The sequence below is a fragment of the Polyodon spathula genome, chromosome 5, assembly GCF_017654505.1.
Source record: "Polyodon spathula isolate WHYD16114869_AA chromosome 5, ASM1765450v1, whole genome shotgun sequence".
NCBI classification, from domain to species: Eukaryota; Metazoa; Chordata; class Actinopteri; order Acipenseriformes; family Polyodontidae; genus Polyodon; species Polyodon spathula.
Window position 1 is genome coordinate 10,427,610 of NC_054538.1, and position 19,470 is coordinate 10,447,079.

At 42.1% G+C, this 19,470-nt stretch overlaps 1 protein-coding gene across 4 annotated transcripts in view; it reads right to left on the minus strand.

Moving 5' to 3' along the window:
• The window catches only part of smc6 (structural maintenance of chromosomes 6), a 61,875-nt gene that overhangs the window by 10,002 nt on the left and 32,403 nt on the right, over window positions 1-19,470 (minus strand). For all 4 annotated transcript variants that reach the window (XM_041249698.1, XM_041249696.1, XM_041249697.1 and 1 more), the window contains 5 exons: window positions 18,405-18,540; window positions 18,055-18,135; window positions 17,296-17,466; window positions 10,585-10,722; window positions 9,792-9,937 (listed from right to left, as the gene is read on the minus strand). In XM_041249698.1, the coding sequence (XP_041105632.1) occupies window positions 9,792-9,937; window positions 10,585-10,722; window positions 17,296-17,466; window positions 18,055-18,135; window positions 18,405-18,540 (672 nt within the window). The remainder of the gene's footprint in view (window positions 1-9,791; window positions 9,938-10,584; window positions 10,723-17,295; window positions 17,467-18,054; window positions 18,136-18,404; window positions 18,541-19,470) is intronic.

Here is a 19,470-nt window from a genome sequence, read left to right on the forward strand (position 1 = left end):
GTAGCATTTAAATGAAATACTCACTCTTACATACAATCATCATCTATAATAATCATCATCTACAATAATAAGTACTACCTGTACTTAACCCTCAAATAGAGCTCTTTTAAAAGCAGTGTTTAAATGTTAGTGAGCTGGGCAGGGCTGAGTGAAAGGTCCTGTCCTTGCTGGTTCCTTGATGTTCCTGGAGCACATGGTATTCTTTTTAATAATGACTTATTAATATTTAAGATGTTTTACAACATTTGCAAGTCACAACTGTTGCACTATGTCTAAACATCTGAAAGAAAGTTTTTTTTTAAATGTATTAAATCAAATTAATAGCTCTGTATTGTCTAGCAGAGCCTGGGAAGGTCTCTGTTGCAAACAGTGTCATCTACTGTTACTGACAGGAAATGTCAAGTGTCCCTTGTTTGGTTGTAGCTCTCTGTGACACACACACATTCCATGTAATGGTCTTTATTACATTATAACAACTATCTGGCAGTCTGACACTAAAGTGACAGTTTTTACTTTTGCTTGTTTGGAACATGCATGTAGTTAAACCAAACATATTAAAAAAAAGTGTTAACCCTAAAAAAAAAAAAAAATCTGCAGACAACGGCTGACACATATATATATATATATATATATATATATATATATATATATATATATATATATATATATATATATATATATATATATATATATATATATATATATATATATATATATATATATATATATATATATAGTGAAAAGGATTGCGCAACTCTCACAGACCCAAACACGGAAATGAAATTAAAACGATTACGCGCACTTTTAATAAACACAAAATAAACACCTAGCTCCTACTCGGAACACTAACTACACACAAGCTGGAACCTAACTGATACAGGACGGCTAAGCAGTTTACCTGTCACAAAACAAATCACACAGGTTTTGTAGCTCTGTTAAACAATCTGAGTTTGGGGAAGATTAGTTCTAATACACTACTGAAACCACAATGTCCCTTCCAGACATGTAGTAAAAAGCATGTAATATTAGTAAAACCCACCAAGGTCAAAATGTACTCTCTTATGCCAAGCTAATGCATCATACTGTCAACTGCTTCACACAAACATACACTTTGCTAACTTTATGAATTATTACCACTGATAAGTGACTGTCTGGTGAACCCCTTATCAACTCTTACCCCATACAAATGTATTCCCCCGTGCTGCAGGTATGCCTACAGACTTCTGCATTTTGCACACACAGTTTGCATGCTTTATTAAGAGGAACAGCACACTTGGGTGGCTGTGGATCACTGCCAAGGTCTATTTTTAAATCCAAGCGTCTGGGAATATGGTGGAATCAAAAGAAATGCTGAAGATATTTTTGACATTCAAAGTTTAGCCTGCAGTCAGACTTTCACAATGGTGTAAATGTTTACAGTCTAATAAATCAAATTATTCACCAACTACTTTGACAGCAGTATTAAAGTACAGTTCTTTTTTTTATTTTCTTCAACAGATCCATGAATAGAATTTATTCAGAAATCATGGCATCATGTTAGATTACAGGGCATGCACAGCCTTGCAATTACATTGCAATTAACTGGGTAATTACCAAGCCTGTGAACAACATTTGATTACTTGAAGCAATTACAGGATAACACCATGGCACAACCACTACTCAGCTTAGCTATTTTATAAACAAGGATGAACATGTTTAATTTGTTTATAATTTATAAAATAAAAACATTAAAAAAATAAACACCAAACGAGTTCTGCAAATTATTTCTTACAAAAATAAAAATAAACAAAATAATAAAAAGCATCGCGTAATGATGCAATATGAATGGGTTATCAAAAACGAAATACCCAAGCATAGAACTGTTTACTTCACTCATGTGTGAAACACAAAAAAGAGAGTAGGCTTAAATAGCACTACACAACAATGTACTATAATTGTCTTTACAAGGAATAAAGCAAATATAAAAAATATGTGTTGTACTTAATTCTAAAGAACACAACTTTAAAATAAGAAATTGTCCAACATTGTCTGCTTTTTACAATGTACTACCTCCCGCTGTAAATCCACCTAAATTTTGTGTGCAGCTTTGTAGCCAGTTTAAAAGCCATGATTCTGCCTCAGTCTGCCAGAAATACGCAGTTGCAAAGTCAGTGTGTTATAAAAGCTGCACGAAGTATGCGCATAAATCATGCAAGTGCGCTCTGCAACACTGGCAACTAGTAATACAGTTGTCAAGAATCAGCGTGCAGTTGCTAATATCAGAATTCCATTAACATTAAAGTCTATGGGATGGGATTAGTTCTTGGGAAAATGTTAATAACCGAAAGTTGTCTTTATCTGGGTTGCTAATAACTGGGCATCTACTGTGCAATATATATATATATATATATATATATATATATATATATATATATATATATATATATATATATATATATATATATACACACACACACACACACAGTAGATACCAGTTATTTTTATTATTTTATATATACTGCATTTATATAGCGCTTTTTATACAAAATAATCGCAAACACTGTACAGTGCATTGCAGCAGCAAAAAAAAAAAAAAAAAGAACCACAATGCATTTGAATAGTATGGCCACAGTTAGACCATTTAAATAACAGTATACACATAATAATACAAAAGCAGCAATTTTAAAGTTACATTAAAATCCACTAAGATAAGAAAGCCATTTAATAAATAAATAGTCTTGACTTGAAAACTGTAACAGTCCCAGCTTCCCTGACAAACGAAAGCAGAGCATTCCATAATTTAGGAGCTCCACAAGAAGAACCCCTACCTCCCGTGTTGCTTTTGTTGACCCTAGGAATAACCAGCAGCCCTGCATCCTGTGATCTCAGAGTGTGGTCTGGAAGACATGGGGTCAGTAACTCCTGCAAACTAGGTGATAATCCATTCAGGGCCTTGTACGTTAACAGCAAAATCTTAAACAACTCTATACTGCACAGGGAGCCAATGTAAAATGACCAAAACACAGGTAATATGTTCACTTTTCCTGGTTTTAGTCAGAATTCTAGCAGTGGTATTCTGACCAAGCTGCAAGCAGGATACCACATGTTTTGGGACACCAGAAAAAAGTAATTTACAATAATCAATTATAGATGAAACAAAGGCATGCATAAGTCTCTCTATGGATAATGTCACCTAACTGTAGCATACATAAAGAAAACAGCAAGGGACCTAGAATGGAGCCCTGTGGAACACCACAGACAACTTCCGATAATGCCAATTTTAACTCCCCAATAGAGACAAACTGAAACCCATCAGAAAAATAAGATTTCAACCAGGATAGGACAAGGCCAGACAGTCCCACTGTGCTTTCAATACAAATCAGTAGGATGGAATGGTCTAAAGTATCAAAGGCAGCTCTTGAATCAAGAAGAATTAATACTGATGGAAAACCTGACTCAGAGCTTATCAGCAGATCGTTCAAAACTTAGACAACGGCCAGCACGGTGCTACATGCAGCACAAAAACCAGACTGAAACTTCTTGAATATACCAATTAAGAGTTAGAAATTTTTGTAATTTAATTGCAACAACTCTCTCTAGAACCTTATCTAAGAACGGTAGGTTGGAGATTGGCCGATAGTTATTGAGGACTTTAGGGTCCAAATTGTGTTTCTTAAACATGGGGTTTACGCTACCTTAAGGGATGAGGGAACGATACTGGAGAAAAGTGAACCACTTATAACTTTTAAAATGTTTGTAGAATTACACTGAACAAAAATATAAAAGCAACATGTAAAGTGTTGGTCCCATGTTTCATGAGTTGAAATAAAAGATCCCAGAAATTTTCCATACGCACAAAAAGCTTATTTCTCTCAAATTTTGTGCACAAATTTGTTTACATCCCTGTTAGTGAGAATTTCTCCTTTGCCAAGATAATCCATCCACCTGACAGGTGTGGCATATAAACAAGCTGATTAAACAGCACAATCATTACACAGGTGCACCTTGTGCTGGGGACAATAAAAGGCCACTCTAAAATGTGCAGTTTTGTCACACAACACAATGCCACAGATGTCTCAAGTTTTGAGGGAGCGTGCAATTGGCATGCTGACTGCAGGAATGTCCACCAGAGCTGTTGCCAGAGAATTTACTGTTCATTTCTCTACCATAAGCCGTCTCCACCTTTTAGAGAATTTGGCAGTACGTCCAACTGGCCTCAAAACCGGCCTCAAAACCGCAGACCACATGTAATCAGGACCTCCACATCCGGCTTCTTCACCTGCAGGATCGTCCGAGACCACCCACTTGGACAGCTGATGAAACTGTGGGTTTGCAAAATCAAAGCATTTCTGCACAAACTGTCTGAACAGCTAAACCATGAGATCTAAAGTATGGCCACAATTATGCGTAGGACCTTTGACATGAAGGATATAATCTAAGGAATCCAGTAGCCTCAAAAATTCCATGGAGTTAGAATCAGAATCAATGTCAACATGAAGATTAAAATCACCCCATAAAAGAATCCTATCATATTTGACTGTCAGAAGTCGCGGGTTTGACTTAGGTGATCGAAAAATAATTACAATATGAACAGGTAATGGACTGTTTAATGTCAAAGTTAAAACTTAAAAAAAAAACCTTAAACAAATTATACATCTGTGCAAGTGCTAGTCAGAGCTTCAGTTTCTCTTCAGACTGTGTCCATGGTAACAGTTGAGCCTTGACAAATACGATTGCAAGTATTTAAAATATTTTTTGTATAAACCACCCACTTTAAAAATATAATTCTGTAGTAGCGATCCGTGCAGTTGTGTTTGTGTACAGTAATTCCTGTACTGTAATTGTGTTCCACGCCTGCTCTCTATTCCCTGCCACTGGTTTCTTTACATCCGTTTGTCTGTGTAATCCTAGTCTGCGTGTGGGCTAGAGAGAGACACACAAGTAAAACTTAAATTCCGTCCCATCCTGTACTGTCAAAATGTTCCTGTCCCATCCCATCCCATCCTGTGATATACAGAGATCAACTATTATTTGGAGGTACAGATATTTTTGTATTCATGTATAAAATTAGGCTTTGCAGGGTTTTGCATTGAACACTACCGGTATACTACTAGTAATCTGTTTTTAGTTTTTGTCTTTTCAGAAAAAATTACAGTGCAAGCACAGGGGTCTTTACAAGCACAGTGTGCAATATAATGATGTAATATATAAATCAGTAATATAAAAACAACTGTTGCGGCAGTTTCAGTTTCTTAAGAGCTGACTGATTTTCTCCAGTTGTCTCAGCCACTGGTGTGCCAAGGCATCTATTGCCAGCGGAACCCGCCTCCTGTTGTGGAGAACCAGAGGGGACAGTGGGATGATTCCTTGGAGGCAAAGAGATCTAGCTCTGCTATTCTAAACCTCTCCCAGATGAGGCTCGCCACCTCGGGGTAAAACCTCCACTCTGAGGCGTTGGGAACTCTCCTTGACAAGAGGTCCGCTGCCCAGTTTGTCACCCCAGACAGATGTATTGCCCGTAGTAAGAGGAGGTTCTCGTGTGCCCAGAGAAAAAGCTTGTGAGCCACACGATAGAGACTGGGCGACCTGAGGCCACCCTGGTGGTTGATGTAAGCCACCACTGTTGTGCTGGAATCCAAGCATACTCCTAGATAGGAGGCTGTCTTGAGAAATATAGATATCTACCTATCGAGACACACACACACAGAGGTGCTCAAATAGCTTTTAGCATTAGGTTCTCACGTGAGTACCAGAAGAAAAGGTTTGGTACTCACCGAAATTAGGCATCATCATACAAGTCACTGTCTAGCTCCACCTCTTCTTTCGACAGGTCAAATAATTGGGATGTCAAGGATCGGGGGTGCAAATTTGGAGTTAGATTCTAGCGCAGTGTATCTCATATAGCACAAGTGACATTAAATTCTGGCGCCAGAAGACATGTTTAATTTTTATTAATATTATTTTATTATTATTATTATTATTATTATTATTATTATTATTATTATTATTATTATTTATTTTTATTTGTTAGCAACCACAGATGATGATAGTTTTTCATCAGGTCTGGACTACCATTGTTATTCTTACGTGTTTATAATTTGGATCTGCATCGGCCAGGGGATTATATACACAGCACAACCTAATTGTGTGATTTAAAAGTTTAACCGGCTTTCAATTGAAATGTGTCAGTTCAGTGAGACCTTAAAGGAAAATTATTCAGAACCACTGTATTCGTCCCATTGAATTGACAACAGAATTGGCAGAAGGCACAGGTGTCGTTGTCCATCCATCAACAGTCCAAACCACATTTGACCATTGTTCCATAGTCCAGTTTCTTTGTTTTTGTGCATATTTTAGCCTTTTAATCTTGTTCCCCTTTCTCAACAGAGCTACTGCAACACATCATTCAAGTCTTGATTTCAAGAGTACCTTTCGTACTGTTGATTTGATGAACACCACCACCTGTGCCTTCTGCCAGTTCTGTTGTCAATTCAACGCTTGTTTTCTTTATATTCCTTGGAAGTATGGCTCTTCCTTGTTAGACAGCTTTTTGGGTCTTCCATTCCTGGGTTTGTCAATTACAGATGATGTTTCTCTGTACTTGTTGATTATGCTTCGGATACCACACCTTGTAAAATCGAGTAATGCAAGCTATTTCACTCAATGTTTTTCCTTCTTTATGCAAGTCAACGTTGTTATAATAGTAGAAAACACTAGTGGAGCCTTGAGTAAATTACTGATGCTCATAATGCATCAGAGTAGAAAAATGCAACATGTCTAAGACTTTTGCACAGCAGTGTATGTCGCCTCAAGCATGTGGATAAATGGAGTTCCACTGTAATATACATACAGTCGCAGTGTAAAGTATTTGGGCAGATAAAAAAAGAGAAAAAACACAAAAAGAAAGTGATTTTTATAATTTCTAATTATTCTATTGAAAGATATACATTAAAAGTAGATTTCCATTACATGAGAGTAGATGTTAAAACATCACGCTGATTTGAACTCGGCTTTTGCCAAAATAAGCACCAACTAGGACGTAGCTTTACAGTAAACTAACGTGATCCATCTGCATCTCCATCCATTTGCGTTTCTTTCAGACTGTGTCCATGGTAACAGTTGAGCCTTGACAAATACGATGTAGATGTAGATATCCTTCTGCCCGGTGTTGACGGCTGAAGTGTAATGCTGGCTCCAGGGATCAGCTTATTTTGCCTCCCCAGCAACGCTGGCTCCGGGGATCAACCCAGTGCGGTCTCCCCAGTGCATCAGCATGACAACCATCTGGATTGAGGTAAGTAGGGTACATCTTTGGGGTCTTCAAGAGGGCTCAACAATGATTTTGGCATCCTCACCCCCCTCCGTCCCCCACTCAGCCCAGCCCAGCTTACTTACCCGTACATCAGCGTTGCTTTCTTTCTATTGTGCTTGAGATCCCCATCCAGAATCTTTCCGTCTCAACCACAGCCAGTTGCTTCTCCTTTCTGCTGCTTCAGATAAGTTCTTCACTGTCCAACGCAACTCTTGGCCACTGAACCCGACATCTCTGAGAAACCGGGTTGTAGAGTTTGCCACAAATCCTCGACAGCCCACCTCCACTGAGTAAACTCGAGACTCTCCATCCTCGCTGTTCCACTTCAGCAGCTAGTTGAGCATACCAAAGTTTCTTCCTCTCATATGCCTCATCCACAGCATCTTCCCATGGTACTGTTAACTCTGCCACATGAACAAGGTGTGCTGATCCAGACCACAAGACAATGTCTGAAAGAAGGTTAGTGGTGGCAGTCTCAGGTAGAAAAATAAGCCGCTGACCAACATCTGCCAGCATCTTCCAGTTGTCCTGAGCGAGGCTTGGTTTTAACACCTTTTCTTGGTGGTTGCTCTCCTGGATGGAGGAATATTGTCTTTTGTGTGTAATGCTTTTGGTTACCCTTGTCTTCCAATGCTAAGGCCAAACATTGCAGCACCTGGTCATGGTGCCAAGTAAACCGTCCTTGGCTAAGACCCACCTTAATGTTGCAGGTGATGAACACAAAGGACATGAGAGATCCTCATCCACCCAGAGGTTTAGGTTCTGTGGTGATAGGAGAACATCATATGTTGATCTGATGAGGAAACTGATCCTGCTCTGTTCCATTGTCCATAGGTCTTGCCAGCCGATCTTATGTTGTTCCACACTCTCCCATCCCATCCATTCTCCCTGCTTGGCCTGGGAAATGGCCTTTACACACCTGATCCTCTCCTCCTGCTTTTGCACCTCATTGACTACCAGCTTCCTCTGTTCAGCTGGGGTTGCCTTGTGCCATGTAAGAGGAGCTGAACTGAGACCAAGACCTCCTCTTCCATGCTGAAGTTGGCCCATAATATCTCCGCTTTGAAGTGCAGCCTTAGCATCTTTCACAGATTTCTTTGCCGCCCATTTTCTTCCAGTTTTCAACACAGGTACTGCCTCCCTTACGCATTTGTCACGTGAATCTACTAATGTCATTTCCAGTCAGACTTTGGCGCACTTTAACTTCTCGGTTAGCGCAGAGACTGGTAGCTGCAGTATTCCTTTACCATAAAGTCCCACTCTGCTGATGCAGCATGGAACTCCCAACCATCTCCTGACGTATGAACTGATTAAAGCCTCCAGCTTCTCAACTGTTGTTAAGGAAACCTTGTACACAGTCAGTGGCCACAGCAGTCTTAGCAGTAGACCAAACTGAAAGCACAATAGTTTCACTTTGCCCACTAAAGCACTGCTGTCTATGCTCGTCAACCCTTCCACTGCTATTTGTCTAACTTCTCCCACACAAGCTGTGTCATTTAGATTCCCATCGTACCATCTCCCTAGACTTTTCATTGACTTCTCAGACACTGTTGGTATTGCCTCAACATTAAAGTAGAACATTTTATCTACTATTTTACCTTTAATTACAGAGATTGATTTAGTGGGCTTGAATTGCATTCGTGCCCATTCAATTTTATTGGTTAACTTGCCCAATAACCGATTAGTGCAGGCTACTGTTGTAGTCATGGATGTCATGTCATCCATGTATGCTCTAATTGGTGGTAGTTGCATTCCAGAAGCCAAGCGCTCTCCTCCCACTACCCATTTTGATGCCCTAATAATTACTTCCATTGCCATGGTAAAAGCCAGTGGAGAAATGGTACATCCTGCCATTATTCAAACCTCTAGGCATTGCCATGTAGTGCTGAATTCTGAAGTTGAAAAACTAAATTGCAAATCTCCAAAGTAGGCTTTCACTAAATTTGTTATTAAATTTGTAGAAATTCAGCTTTATAATATTTTTCTTTTTAAAAAAATAGTACGTAAAATGCATAAAATGAAAAGTAGCATGCAAAAAATAATTTCATTCTTTGACAAAAGCATTTGGGCAATCAGCATTTTCGTATGAAACCCATTTGTTTCTAATTATTGACAATTATCATGATTAAAGACCAACACCTGATGATAATTAAAGAATAAATAAATATACAATCATCAAGTGCTGAAAAATAAATTGGAAAATTACGATAAAAAAAAAATGGTTTAAAATAAAGAGTACAGCAGTGATCTTAAAATGGCAACGATACAACTAAATGAAAAAAGAAGAAACTACCAGAAAAATAGCAGACTCTGTTTATCAGAAAGCACTGTGGACTGTTATTGAGAAACACGAAAACAGGAACTATTGCAACTAGCTCCAGGTGCGGAACACTGTGATTAGGTACAACCCACCACACTTCACATTTTGTTTATAACTTGTGAAGTAGAGAGGGATGTTGCTTCTTTTCTAAATAATTCATTAAAAAACAAAGACATTTACCCAATAATTTCATTCTGGTTTCCATGTCGATTCTGCTCTGTGTTTAAACGTTGCCTCAAGCGATTAATCTCGGTGTCAATACTCTTCGCACTCCGTTCAACGTGCAAGCGCTCAGGGCAGATCTGGACAGCTTGTTTAATACTATCCTGTTAACCATCACAGGAAACAGAAAATTATACTCTCTGCATAGTCCAACACTATTGAAAAGTAAGTAGTGGGATTCCTGAAAAATATAGCGTTACACGTCCCCATGTGTTGCTACAAATGTTTAAACAACATACCTATAATTTTTTTTTTTCATTGTTAATGTCCTGACAACTTTTTACACTTATAACTTTAAAGTATATTTCAAAGCTGTCTGCAAAATGGCCTCTTGTTACCTATTTGACCATGTGGGCAATAATCCTGACACTATCAGTGCACTAGGGAGGGCATTTTGAAAAGAGCTTTGGAAGTTATAAGTCTAAGAAGTTGTCAGGATGTTATATGTTATGAAAAATTATAGGTATGCTGTTCAAAGGTTGTAGCAACACTTGGGGATGTGCAACGCTATATTTTTCGGAACCCGGCTACTTACTCTTTAGTACTGTGGACAAGAGGACGAAAGTAAAAGGTACAGAACCACAATCTCTAGATTTCTTTTTGTGTGTGATCATATTTTAGTATGGTCCACAAAGTAAATTACAAAGTAAATAGACCTAATATCAGCCACTATTCAGATCAAGTGGTTATATCATCACAATGTCTTTGTTTAATATAATTGGATCAACACTTAACCTGTCCCAGAAGTTACCTGCAATTCTTCTTCTTTAGCAGCAAGCTTGTTTTGTAACTCCTGAATGTGGTTTTGATGCTCATTTAGCTTCTTTTCCAAATTTTTTAATTGGCGCTCAAGTTTATTAGCATCTGCTTCAGCTTTCATTTGTTCTTCCTATGAAACAAAAGGATAACACATTATCCTCTTGCAGTTACTGTTGACATATAGGATCAACTTGCATGCAGATATTTAAAAAAATAAAAAAATAAAAACATTTACAACACACATTGCAGTAAAAACAACTTTTTAAAAATACAGTAATCCGTTGCATATCTGACTGCAGTGGGACCAGAGTAAAGGCAGATATGTAAAAAGGCGGATGAATGAATTCTTTTAAATATCATTATACACAGATGTAACAATTACTATATTGTTTTGAGATTCAGCTTTTATTAGGGAGCTCCCCTAAATCCCTTGTTTAGAAAGGGTATTAATGCTTGTGAAAGAGTAGCCATCTACCATGTGTGTGCGTGCTGAGTGACAGACAGGAGATCGAGACAGAGGTTGAAGTTTATACACCCCTGTGAACAGGATGGCTTTGCAGGGGTGACCAGAAACACACTCCACAACAAGGACTGGCAGATGAAAACTGAGACGCTATTGCGGTCAATATATTTATTAAATAATAAATAAACAAAAGATTTAAACAAAACAAAAGATACACAAAACAAAGGGCGCTTTGGCCAAACAAACAGACAGACAAAAACGGACGTGGACAAACCCAACAAACAAGTACTGTGCTGGCACTTCCAGCACGCCGTAGCAATTGCTATTTTAACTCTCCTCTCTCTCACCTGTTTTCCACTTCCGAACACACAACCCCAAGTGAGTGAAAGCATACAGCTTTTATGCAGCTGTACCGAGACTCGATTGCTAATCAATCATTCAATTGGAGTCTCGGTACAACTGCATGTGAATTAATAAAAGTGCAATTCCCCATGCTCACATATTATTTTACTTGCACATGAAGTGCTGTGCAATCCTCGTGCCTAAATACAAATATACATTTTAAACACTTGTGCTCGTAACCCATATTTATATCCTGTGTATTTTATACATAAACACCAACATTAACACACTACAGACAACATAAAACATTTAATAAACATAATGGGGCGCCACACATGCCCCCCCTTGTGCGCAGCACACCTGGCCTCAACGGCCACCTCCCCCCTCAGTTCCAAAGTTCCGGTTTATAGTCCCGACCCAGGAACAGGGGCAGCAACAGGCCAAAGGTGGCGGCCACAGTGGGAGGTCCTCCTCCCACCCCAACAGCTGTAGCGGGCAAGCCGACTGTACCCAGGCCGGCTCCTCTGGCCAAGGCAATCCTGGCAGCCGCCCAGCTGTCTGTGGGGGTGGTCTCCTGATCCTCTCCCCCTTCTTTGTAGCCGGCAGCTCCCCCTTGTTGGGCTCTGGCCACAGTATTTCCTGCAGAAACGCAGGGCTGACACTAACCCCTGATGGCAGCGGCAGCAGCGGACCCTCGGGAGGCGACGGCAGCAGCAGCGGACCCTCAGGAGGCGAACTCGGTAGGGGAGCCCCTGGCCATAGAGGCAGCAGCGGGAGCTCCACTTCTCCCCTTGTACCCTGTAACCTGTAGCTCCCCAGGTGATGCGGAGCAGCGGGCAACCCCAGGCGATGCGGAGCAGCAGGCAAGCCCAGGCGATGCGGAGCAGCAGGCAACCCCAGGCGATGCGGAGCAGCAGGCAACCCCAGGCGATGCCAGGCAGGCATCCTTGGGTGAAGCGAGGCAGGCATCCTTGGGCGAAGTGAGGCAGGGAGTCAGGACAAGCTGGGGTTTTGGGTGTTGGCCCTCTTCTCGGCCACTGCAGCCGGGTGGTTCTTCCCCGTGCTTCCCTCAGCAACCAATGAAAGGGCTGCTGAGGACCGCCAGCATCTAGTCCTGGTCCTTCTGGTGAAGGGAGAGGCAGCTCCAGCTCCTCTCCTCGTGATGGTGGGGGAAGTGATACCAGCAGGCATTCATCCTCTGCTGGTGGGGGAAGTGGTACCAGCAGGCATTCATCCTCTGTTGGTGGGGGATGTGATACCAGCAGGTATACACCCTCTGCTGATGGACGGTAACCCAGCAGGCATTCACCCTCTGCTGGTGGACGGGAACCCAGGAGACATTCACCCTCTGCTGGTGGACAGGGACCCAGCAGGCATTCACCCTCTGCTGGTGGACAGGGACCCAGCAGGCATTCACCCTCTGCTGGTGGCGGAGGCAGAGGCAGCTCCTGCTGCTCTGCTCCTGCCGGTGGAGGTGGCGTGTAGTCTCCTGCCGGTGAAGGTGGCGGACGCAGAGGCAGCTCTGCAGCAAGGTTCTTTAAAAAAAACTCCCAGCTGATGGTGGGGGAAGACTGAGGCAACCCCTGCTCCTCCCTCTCCTGATGGACAGGGCAGCGGGCCACGTAGTGCTCACCTCCGCAGATGGGGCATAGTTTGGGTAGCTGTCCAAGGGGGTACCAGGGGCAGTTGGTGCTAGAATGCCCCGGCACAGCGCACCAGTAACACCCGGGCTGCTGTTCCTCCGACTGGTGTGGTGGCTGCTGCCTTCTGCCGTTCTTTCCCATCTTTGTCTTTTTTTGTTTTTTTTCACAAAAACACCTCTCCTGTTCTGACGCTTGGAGGCGCTGTTATCCCACGCAGGACACCACGTGTCACAAAGACGGCTGTAGTGGGGACGTCAGACCAGAAGAAACACACAGTACAGACAGAGGAAATGATAAATGGATGTGCTGCTGCGCAGTTTATTATTACAAAATAAAACTGGACAAAAACAGGACACGGCACTGGCAGCCAAAATAAATACACAAACAAAACGGACTAACACTAAACAAAACACGGTGAGCAGATATTGTACTTCTATTATTATGATCACAATTATTACCTCCGTCTCCTATCCCGTTCTCCACTCATCGAACACCCAACCCCGAGTTGGTGAAAACATGCAGCTTTTATGCAGCTGTACCAGGACTCGATTGCTAATCATTCAATTGGAGTCTCGGTACAACTGCACGTGAATTAATAAAGTGCAATTCCCCGTGCTCACATATTATTACTTTTTACTTGCATGTGAAGTGCTGTGCAATCCTTGTGCCTAAATAAAAACATACATTTTAAACACTCGTTAAAGACCCGTTTATATCCCGTGTACCAATGACTATACACCAACATTAACACACAAAACGCAACATATAACACAAAATACACACGGGGCGGGGTCACTTCGTCACAGTACTCTATATACATATTTGGCTTATCCTAATATAGCTATGTAGCCTGAGTAAATAAAACCCAAGTTATGAAAATTAACATTGTAGACCAAGGCAAGATTGTACAAGCAGATCCAATAAAAGATTTCACGCAAGCTTTTCTCAAGTCTTCATTGAGCACTTCTATCCACCTCATTTCAAGGATGACACAAGCCTGAAGATAAACATGTGTTTATATATATTATTTGATTGACTGTTTAGTAGCATTAATTAAACACTTTGTTCATTGTCTTCCTTTTTTTCTATAAGGCTGATGGAAAGGCATGGGGTATCAATGGGTGCAGATCATAGAAGCAAAAATTACAGCTGGCAGTTTGTGAGCGCGCTAAATGAACCAGTTGACTTTTTTTGTGTGTGAAAAAAAAAAATTGAAAGCAGATCATACAGCGCAAAGGTCAGGAAAAGCAGCTGAAGAAATGTAAGCTGCTGCAGCCACCGCTGTAGGACCCGGCCAGCCTCTTCCCTTGGTGTTTCTGGTGCGGGAAGGAGGACCATTGTTGGCGGTTCTGCCCAGATGTGCCACCTGCAAACTGGTGTGGCCGGTGTGAGGAGGACGGCCACAACTGGCAGGATGCCCCTACAACCAGGCCCAAGAAGAGGTGCCGTGTTCACCCCGGGCACCCGGGGCACCGGGGCCACCCCACTACCTCTAGCACCAGCACCTTCACCACCGTCCCAGGAGATCGGGGACTGGGTGATGCACCCTGAGGCAGACCTCGTCCCCGATCTCCCCATAGTTCTCACCACGCTGTGGCGTCGAGATTGGTGGGAGGGGTCTAAGGTGTGAACAGTGGTAGGGCATGCGGGGGCATTGCCCTCCCTGGTGTTGTACCTGGCTGTAGGATGGGTAGATCCAGACCAATATACAGCAGAGGGGGAGGTAGCTTGACTTCGAGGAGTAGCCTCCGGCGTCCCCAGAGCATGAGAGGGATGAGGATCTCCGTCCTCCCATCTCGCCCGCTCCCCTAGGAGGCCGTAGTGAGGCCTCCGTCTGTGCGCCCGAGATCCAGAGAGGTGGGTGGGTGGAGGAGGCGGGTGGCCCGTCGGTGCGTGCCGCGATGAGTGGCCAGAGATGGTGTGGGAGGAGTCTACAACGTCTTGCCGGCCAATGCGCATAGGGGTGAGGATGGCGGGGTGTGGGGCGCGGGGGGAGAAAGTCGTCCCCGGGTATTAAGAGGGTTGGGGAGGGAGCTGTGTGTGGAGAATCAAGCCCCCGCCGTCGCTCATAGCCAGAGAGTGAGGGGGGGGGGGTGGGTTTGCGGATCTGCCCGTCGCTCCCAGATCCAAGAAAGGCGTAGATCGTGCCTTCGCGTCCGCACGGCAGATAGGTGTGGGGATTATCTGGTCGCGGTTCGTCGGGTCCAAGTATCCAAATAGGCCCTGCGTCCAATATCCGAGTGAGGGAGTGATGAGAGTATAGCCTCCTGTCGCTTCCCCTAAGCCCTCGATTGAGGAGATCTTCTTTGACTCGGGGCCGCGGGAGGAACATGTGCGCCGGGAGAGGGGGGAGGGAGTCTTGCTTTCTGCGTCCCCGCCAGCCGATACTAGTGTAGATGCATCTGTCTGTCTCGTGCCAGCGCGCAGATAGGGATTAGGTCTGCTGGTCGCAGTTTCCAGATATGTAGGAGAGATCTGCTAGTCGCTCGCGGCGAGCCAAGGTAGGGCCTGATGACTGCTGTCAGCTCCCGATGCCAGACAGTTAGGAGATCTGCTGTCTCTCACATGAGATGGAGCTAGGAGCGTGCTGTGGCGACTCCCAGTACGAGAGAGAGGGATAGGGCTCTCTGGCATCGCCCCAAGCCAAGAGGGAGAGGAGCCTCCGCGCTCCCAAGAGACCAGAGAGTGAGGCGGGATCGCCTTCGTCCTCAGGAAGCCCGAGAGGGAGAGCCTGCGTCGTGTGAGTATCCTTCGTTTTTTAATGGCCGGCCGCCGCCTCCGGGATAGCGCCACCTGGAGGCCTCCGCCACCATTTTTTTTTGAAAAAAAAATGGGAAAGAAGGGGAATCTTTGCAGTTGCGTCAGACAAATTGTGAATGCTTTGCAAGAGTCAAGGTTCCATACTTTCACTTTAGACGAAAGCACAGACATAGCAACAGCTGAGATACCAAATATGGTTTCATGCAGTTGCTACTGGTAATGCCCTTAACACTACGGTTAGGCGTCTTCCTATGCAGTTATATTAAGTCGCTGTATGTATGGCGCTCTTGCTGCTCTTTGAGAGGAACTTGCAAAGGATTTTGCTAAAATGTGTGGTTTTATCAAATTAATTACCAACATATTATAACGACACTGGGGGCAGGGGAGGGTGGAGGGTGCCACTTCTACGAACATTCTGTCATACGACAGCCAGCCACGGTTTTTGAGTTAAGGGTCCCCTTCGCACAGACAACGGGACAGCAGCCAATCACAGAGATGCATTTGCAGGAGAGCCCCCATCGGATTTAGGGACTATGTGGGTGCACCGAGATAATGGGTGGTGGGACGGAAACGCACGCCTGCGATTGGGGGAGCGCACACGGCAAGTGAAATGTAAGCCTGGCAGAGGAAAAACTTCTAGAAAAACTTGTGTCGTTTCCCAATGCAATCTGGATGCCGTGTCTCAAGATGCCGACAGTTTAAGGATTTGAGAGCCAGTACTTCACAACAAATGATAATACTTCTGCTTCTAGTAGGAGTCCTCATCAACGTTGCAAGAAAAACCGAGTTTTTAAAATTATAATACTGTGACGCCCTATAAAATAAATATATATATATATATATATATATATATATATATATATATATATATATATATATATATATATATATATATAAAAGGCATGAAGTTTTCGGTTTTAACTGATAACTGAAAAAACACCTTGCGGTGTCTGTTTGCCCTTCGTCGGTTAGGTCTCTACTTAAACGTCCTACTCGGGGTAGCCTAAATCCACTGTACCCCACGTTGCTCTCATTACCCACCCCCTGCCTTTTCGTGCGGACGCTAACCCCCCTCGCGTGTGCCGCTTCACTTTACATTCGACCGTCTCTTGTGAAATCTTTTTTGAACACCCAAAGGGTTACGTTTAGACCTCGGCACAAGTTTCTACTTCTGTCAAATTCCTAAACTCTTCGGTCATGAAGTGTTGTGTCATTACGTTCTGCGTCTATAGGGTATTGTTACGGTTCTTTTTGTCTTGTCTAGTTTTTAACATTATCTCCGGCCGGATTATTTAAACCGAAGACCTATTCAGAAAATTCATTTTTTACTTTTTTTAAACCGATAAACCTGGGTTTCGGTTATATATCTGTAATAATGTCAATCATTCACTACTCTTTCTACATACAGAAAGCATCTTTCAGAAAGTGGGCAGTTTGCAAACGGCAATTTTCTCTGTACTTAAAAAGCTTAGCGGGAACGCAGGTTCATGTATACCTTTATTGGCTCTGTTTCTTCAACTAAAAGGGCAATTTTATTTTTCATATCTTGGTAGCTGCAATCTGCATCCTCCATAATCTTTCTTTCTTTGTCCATGTCTTTCTTTGCACAGTTTGCCTTTTCTTGCTCAGACTCTATTTTTTTCTGGAGATCTTGAACATCTTCTTCCTGTAAATGCAACAATATATTGTATAGGTATTACTTTGTAATTAGTGCAGTATTAGAACTGTCCTTTAGCTTCTTTGAGCACTAATGGGATATACTGTTATCTGACTGATCTGTTTATTACCAAGAACACCCCATATGTTTGTTTGTATTTTTTGTAATAAAACATTTGGTTGGCATTCAATATGCATAGAATATTCTGTATTACATTTTCTGACTCAACTTTGAGCATGTGGCTAGGTCCGGTATAACAGCCAGTAAAAGTACATTTTATATTCAGTAAACACAATAATGATACTAACAAACACAAGCGCAAAGGCCATATTGAAATTGCAGGTGGATTGTACTTTCTCAAAACCAATAAGTACAGATGTGCACCAAGTGACCAGTATGGTGGGCAAGATTACGCATTTAAAAACAAATAGGAGGCTGTAATCTTTAAAAGAATTTGTTATGAAAATGCACAGTTGCACCATTTTTAAATAATTTCCTGAAAAATAAGGAGATTTCAATGACACCAAGGTGGTGTTACTGTAAGATGTATTTTTTCAATAAGATTGGAAAAGGTTCTAGAATCTGGATACAGCTTACCAGCGTACTGATGTCCATTGACTGGGGTTCCTCTATATTTTCCAGTTCTGATATAGCTAACTCAATCGGAGTTATACATCCCTAGGAGAAAAGTAAAACCTGGTAAGGCTACTGAAATTTTACTACAATTTTATCAGTAAACCAGTAATAACTCATGTCCACCATATTTACACTTAACCTGAAAGTGAACTGTAGCAATAAACACAATGATAAACTTTATAATTCCCAGCTTCAGCACTGAAGTGCATATAAAGTTGCTTAACTAACAGAAAACACACATAACATATTTAATATAATAAACTGTGTGTGTGCATCATGCCTTCAACAGCAGCAGAAAATATCCATTTTACCTGTTGTTTTTTTCTTTTGGCAATGAGGATCTGCAACTCTTTTTCCATCAGCTTGATGCCATCAATCACAGAATTTGAATGGAGCTGAAATCTCGATAGCTGGGCCTTCTGGTTCTCCAAGTCTGACTCAATGACACTAAAGCACGGGGAAGAGATTGTTATTCCTCTCCTCAAAATCATTATCTGTATGATGTCTTTAATGAACAGGACACCCCAAACATCTAAGTCACGTGACTGACGGTCTCCTAAGGATTCTTAAACAGTCTGTCCGCAGTTTCGCCAATTACTGTTGAACTTTTATCTTTCAAAATATAGAAGTTAATTAAAAAGCTGGAGTAAATGCTTTGAAAGCATGTGTGAACAGAATGGCTTTGTAGGGGTGACATCAGACCAGAAATGCAGACTCCAAACAATTAGGAATGCGGTGAATCTGTGACGCTACAGCGTCCAGAGTTTTATTGTAAATAATAAACAAAAAGGTTTAAACAAAACACACAAACCAGGACATGGCACTTGAGGCCAAAATAAAAAGGTAAACAAAACGGACAACACTAAACTAGACAGTGGACGAACAGATGAACAAGTACCATGCTGGCACTTCCAGCACGCTGTAGCAATTGTTATTTTTAAACCTCAAAAAACTCCTCTCTCTCACCCGTTCTCCACTCACGAACACACAACCCTGAGTGAGTGAAAACATGCAGCTTTTATGCAGCTGTACCGAGACTCGATTGCTAATCAATCATTCAATTGGAGTCCCGGTACAACTGCAAGTGAATTAACAAAAGTGCAATTCCCCATGCTCCCATATTATTTTACTTGCACATGAAGTGCTGTGCAATCCTCGTGCCTAAACACAAATATACATTTTAAACACTTGTACTCGTAACCGATATTTATATCCCGTGTATTTTATACATAAACACCAACATTAACACACTACAGACAACATAAAACATTTAATAAACATAATGGGGCGGGACACTCTGCCACAGCATGGCAGATAGGGTCTTCAGCTAGACAAAAGCAAGAAACTTCCTAAGTGCACAACACTGCTCAGGAGATG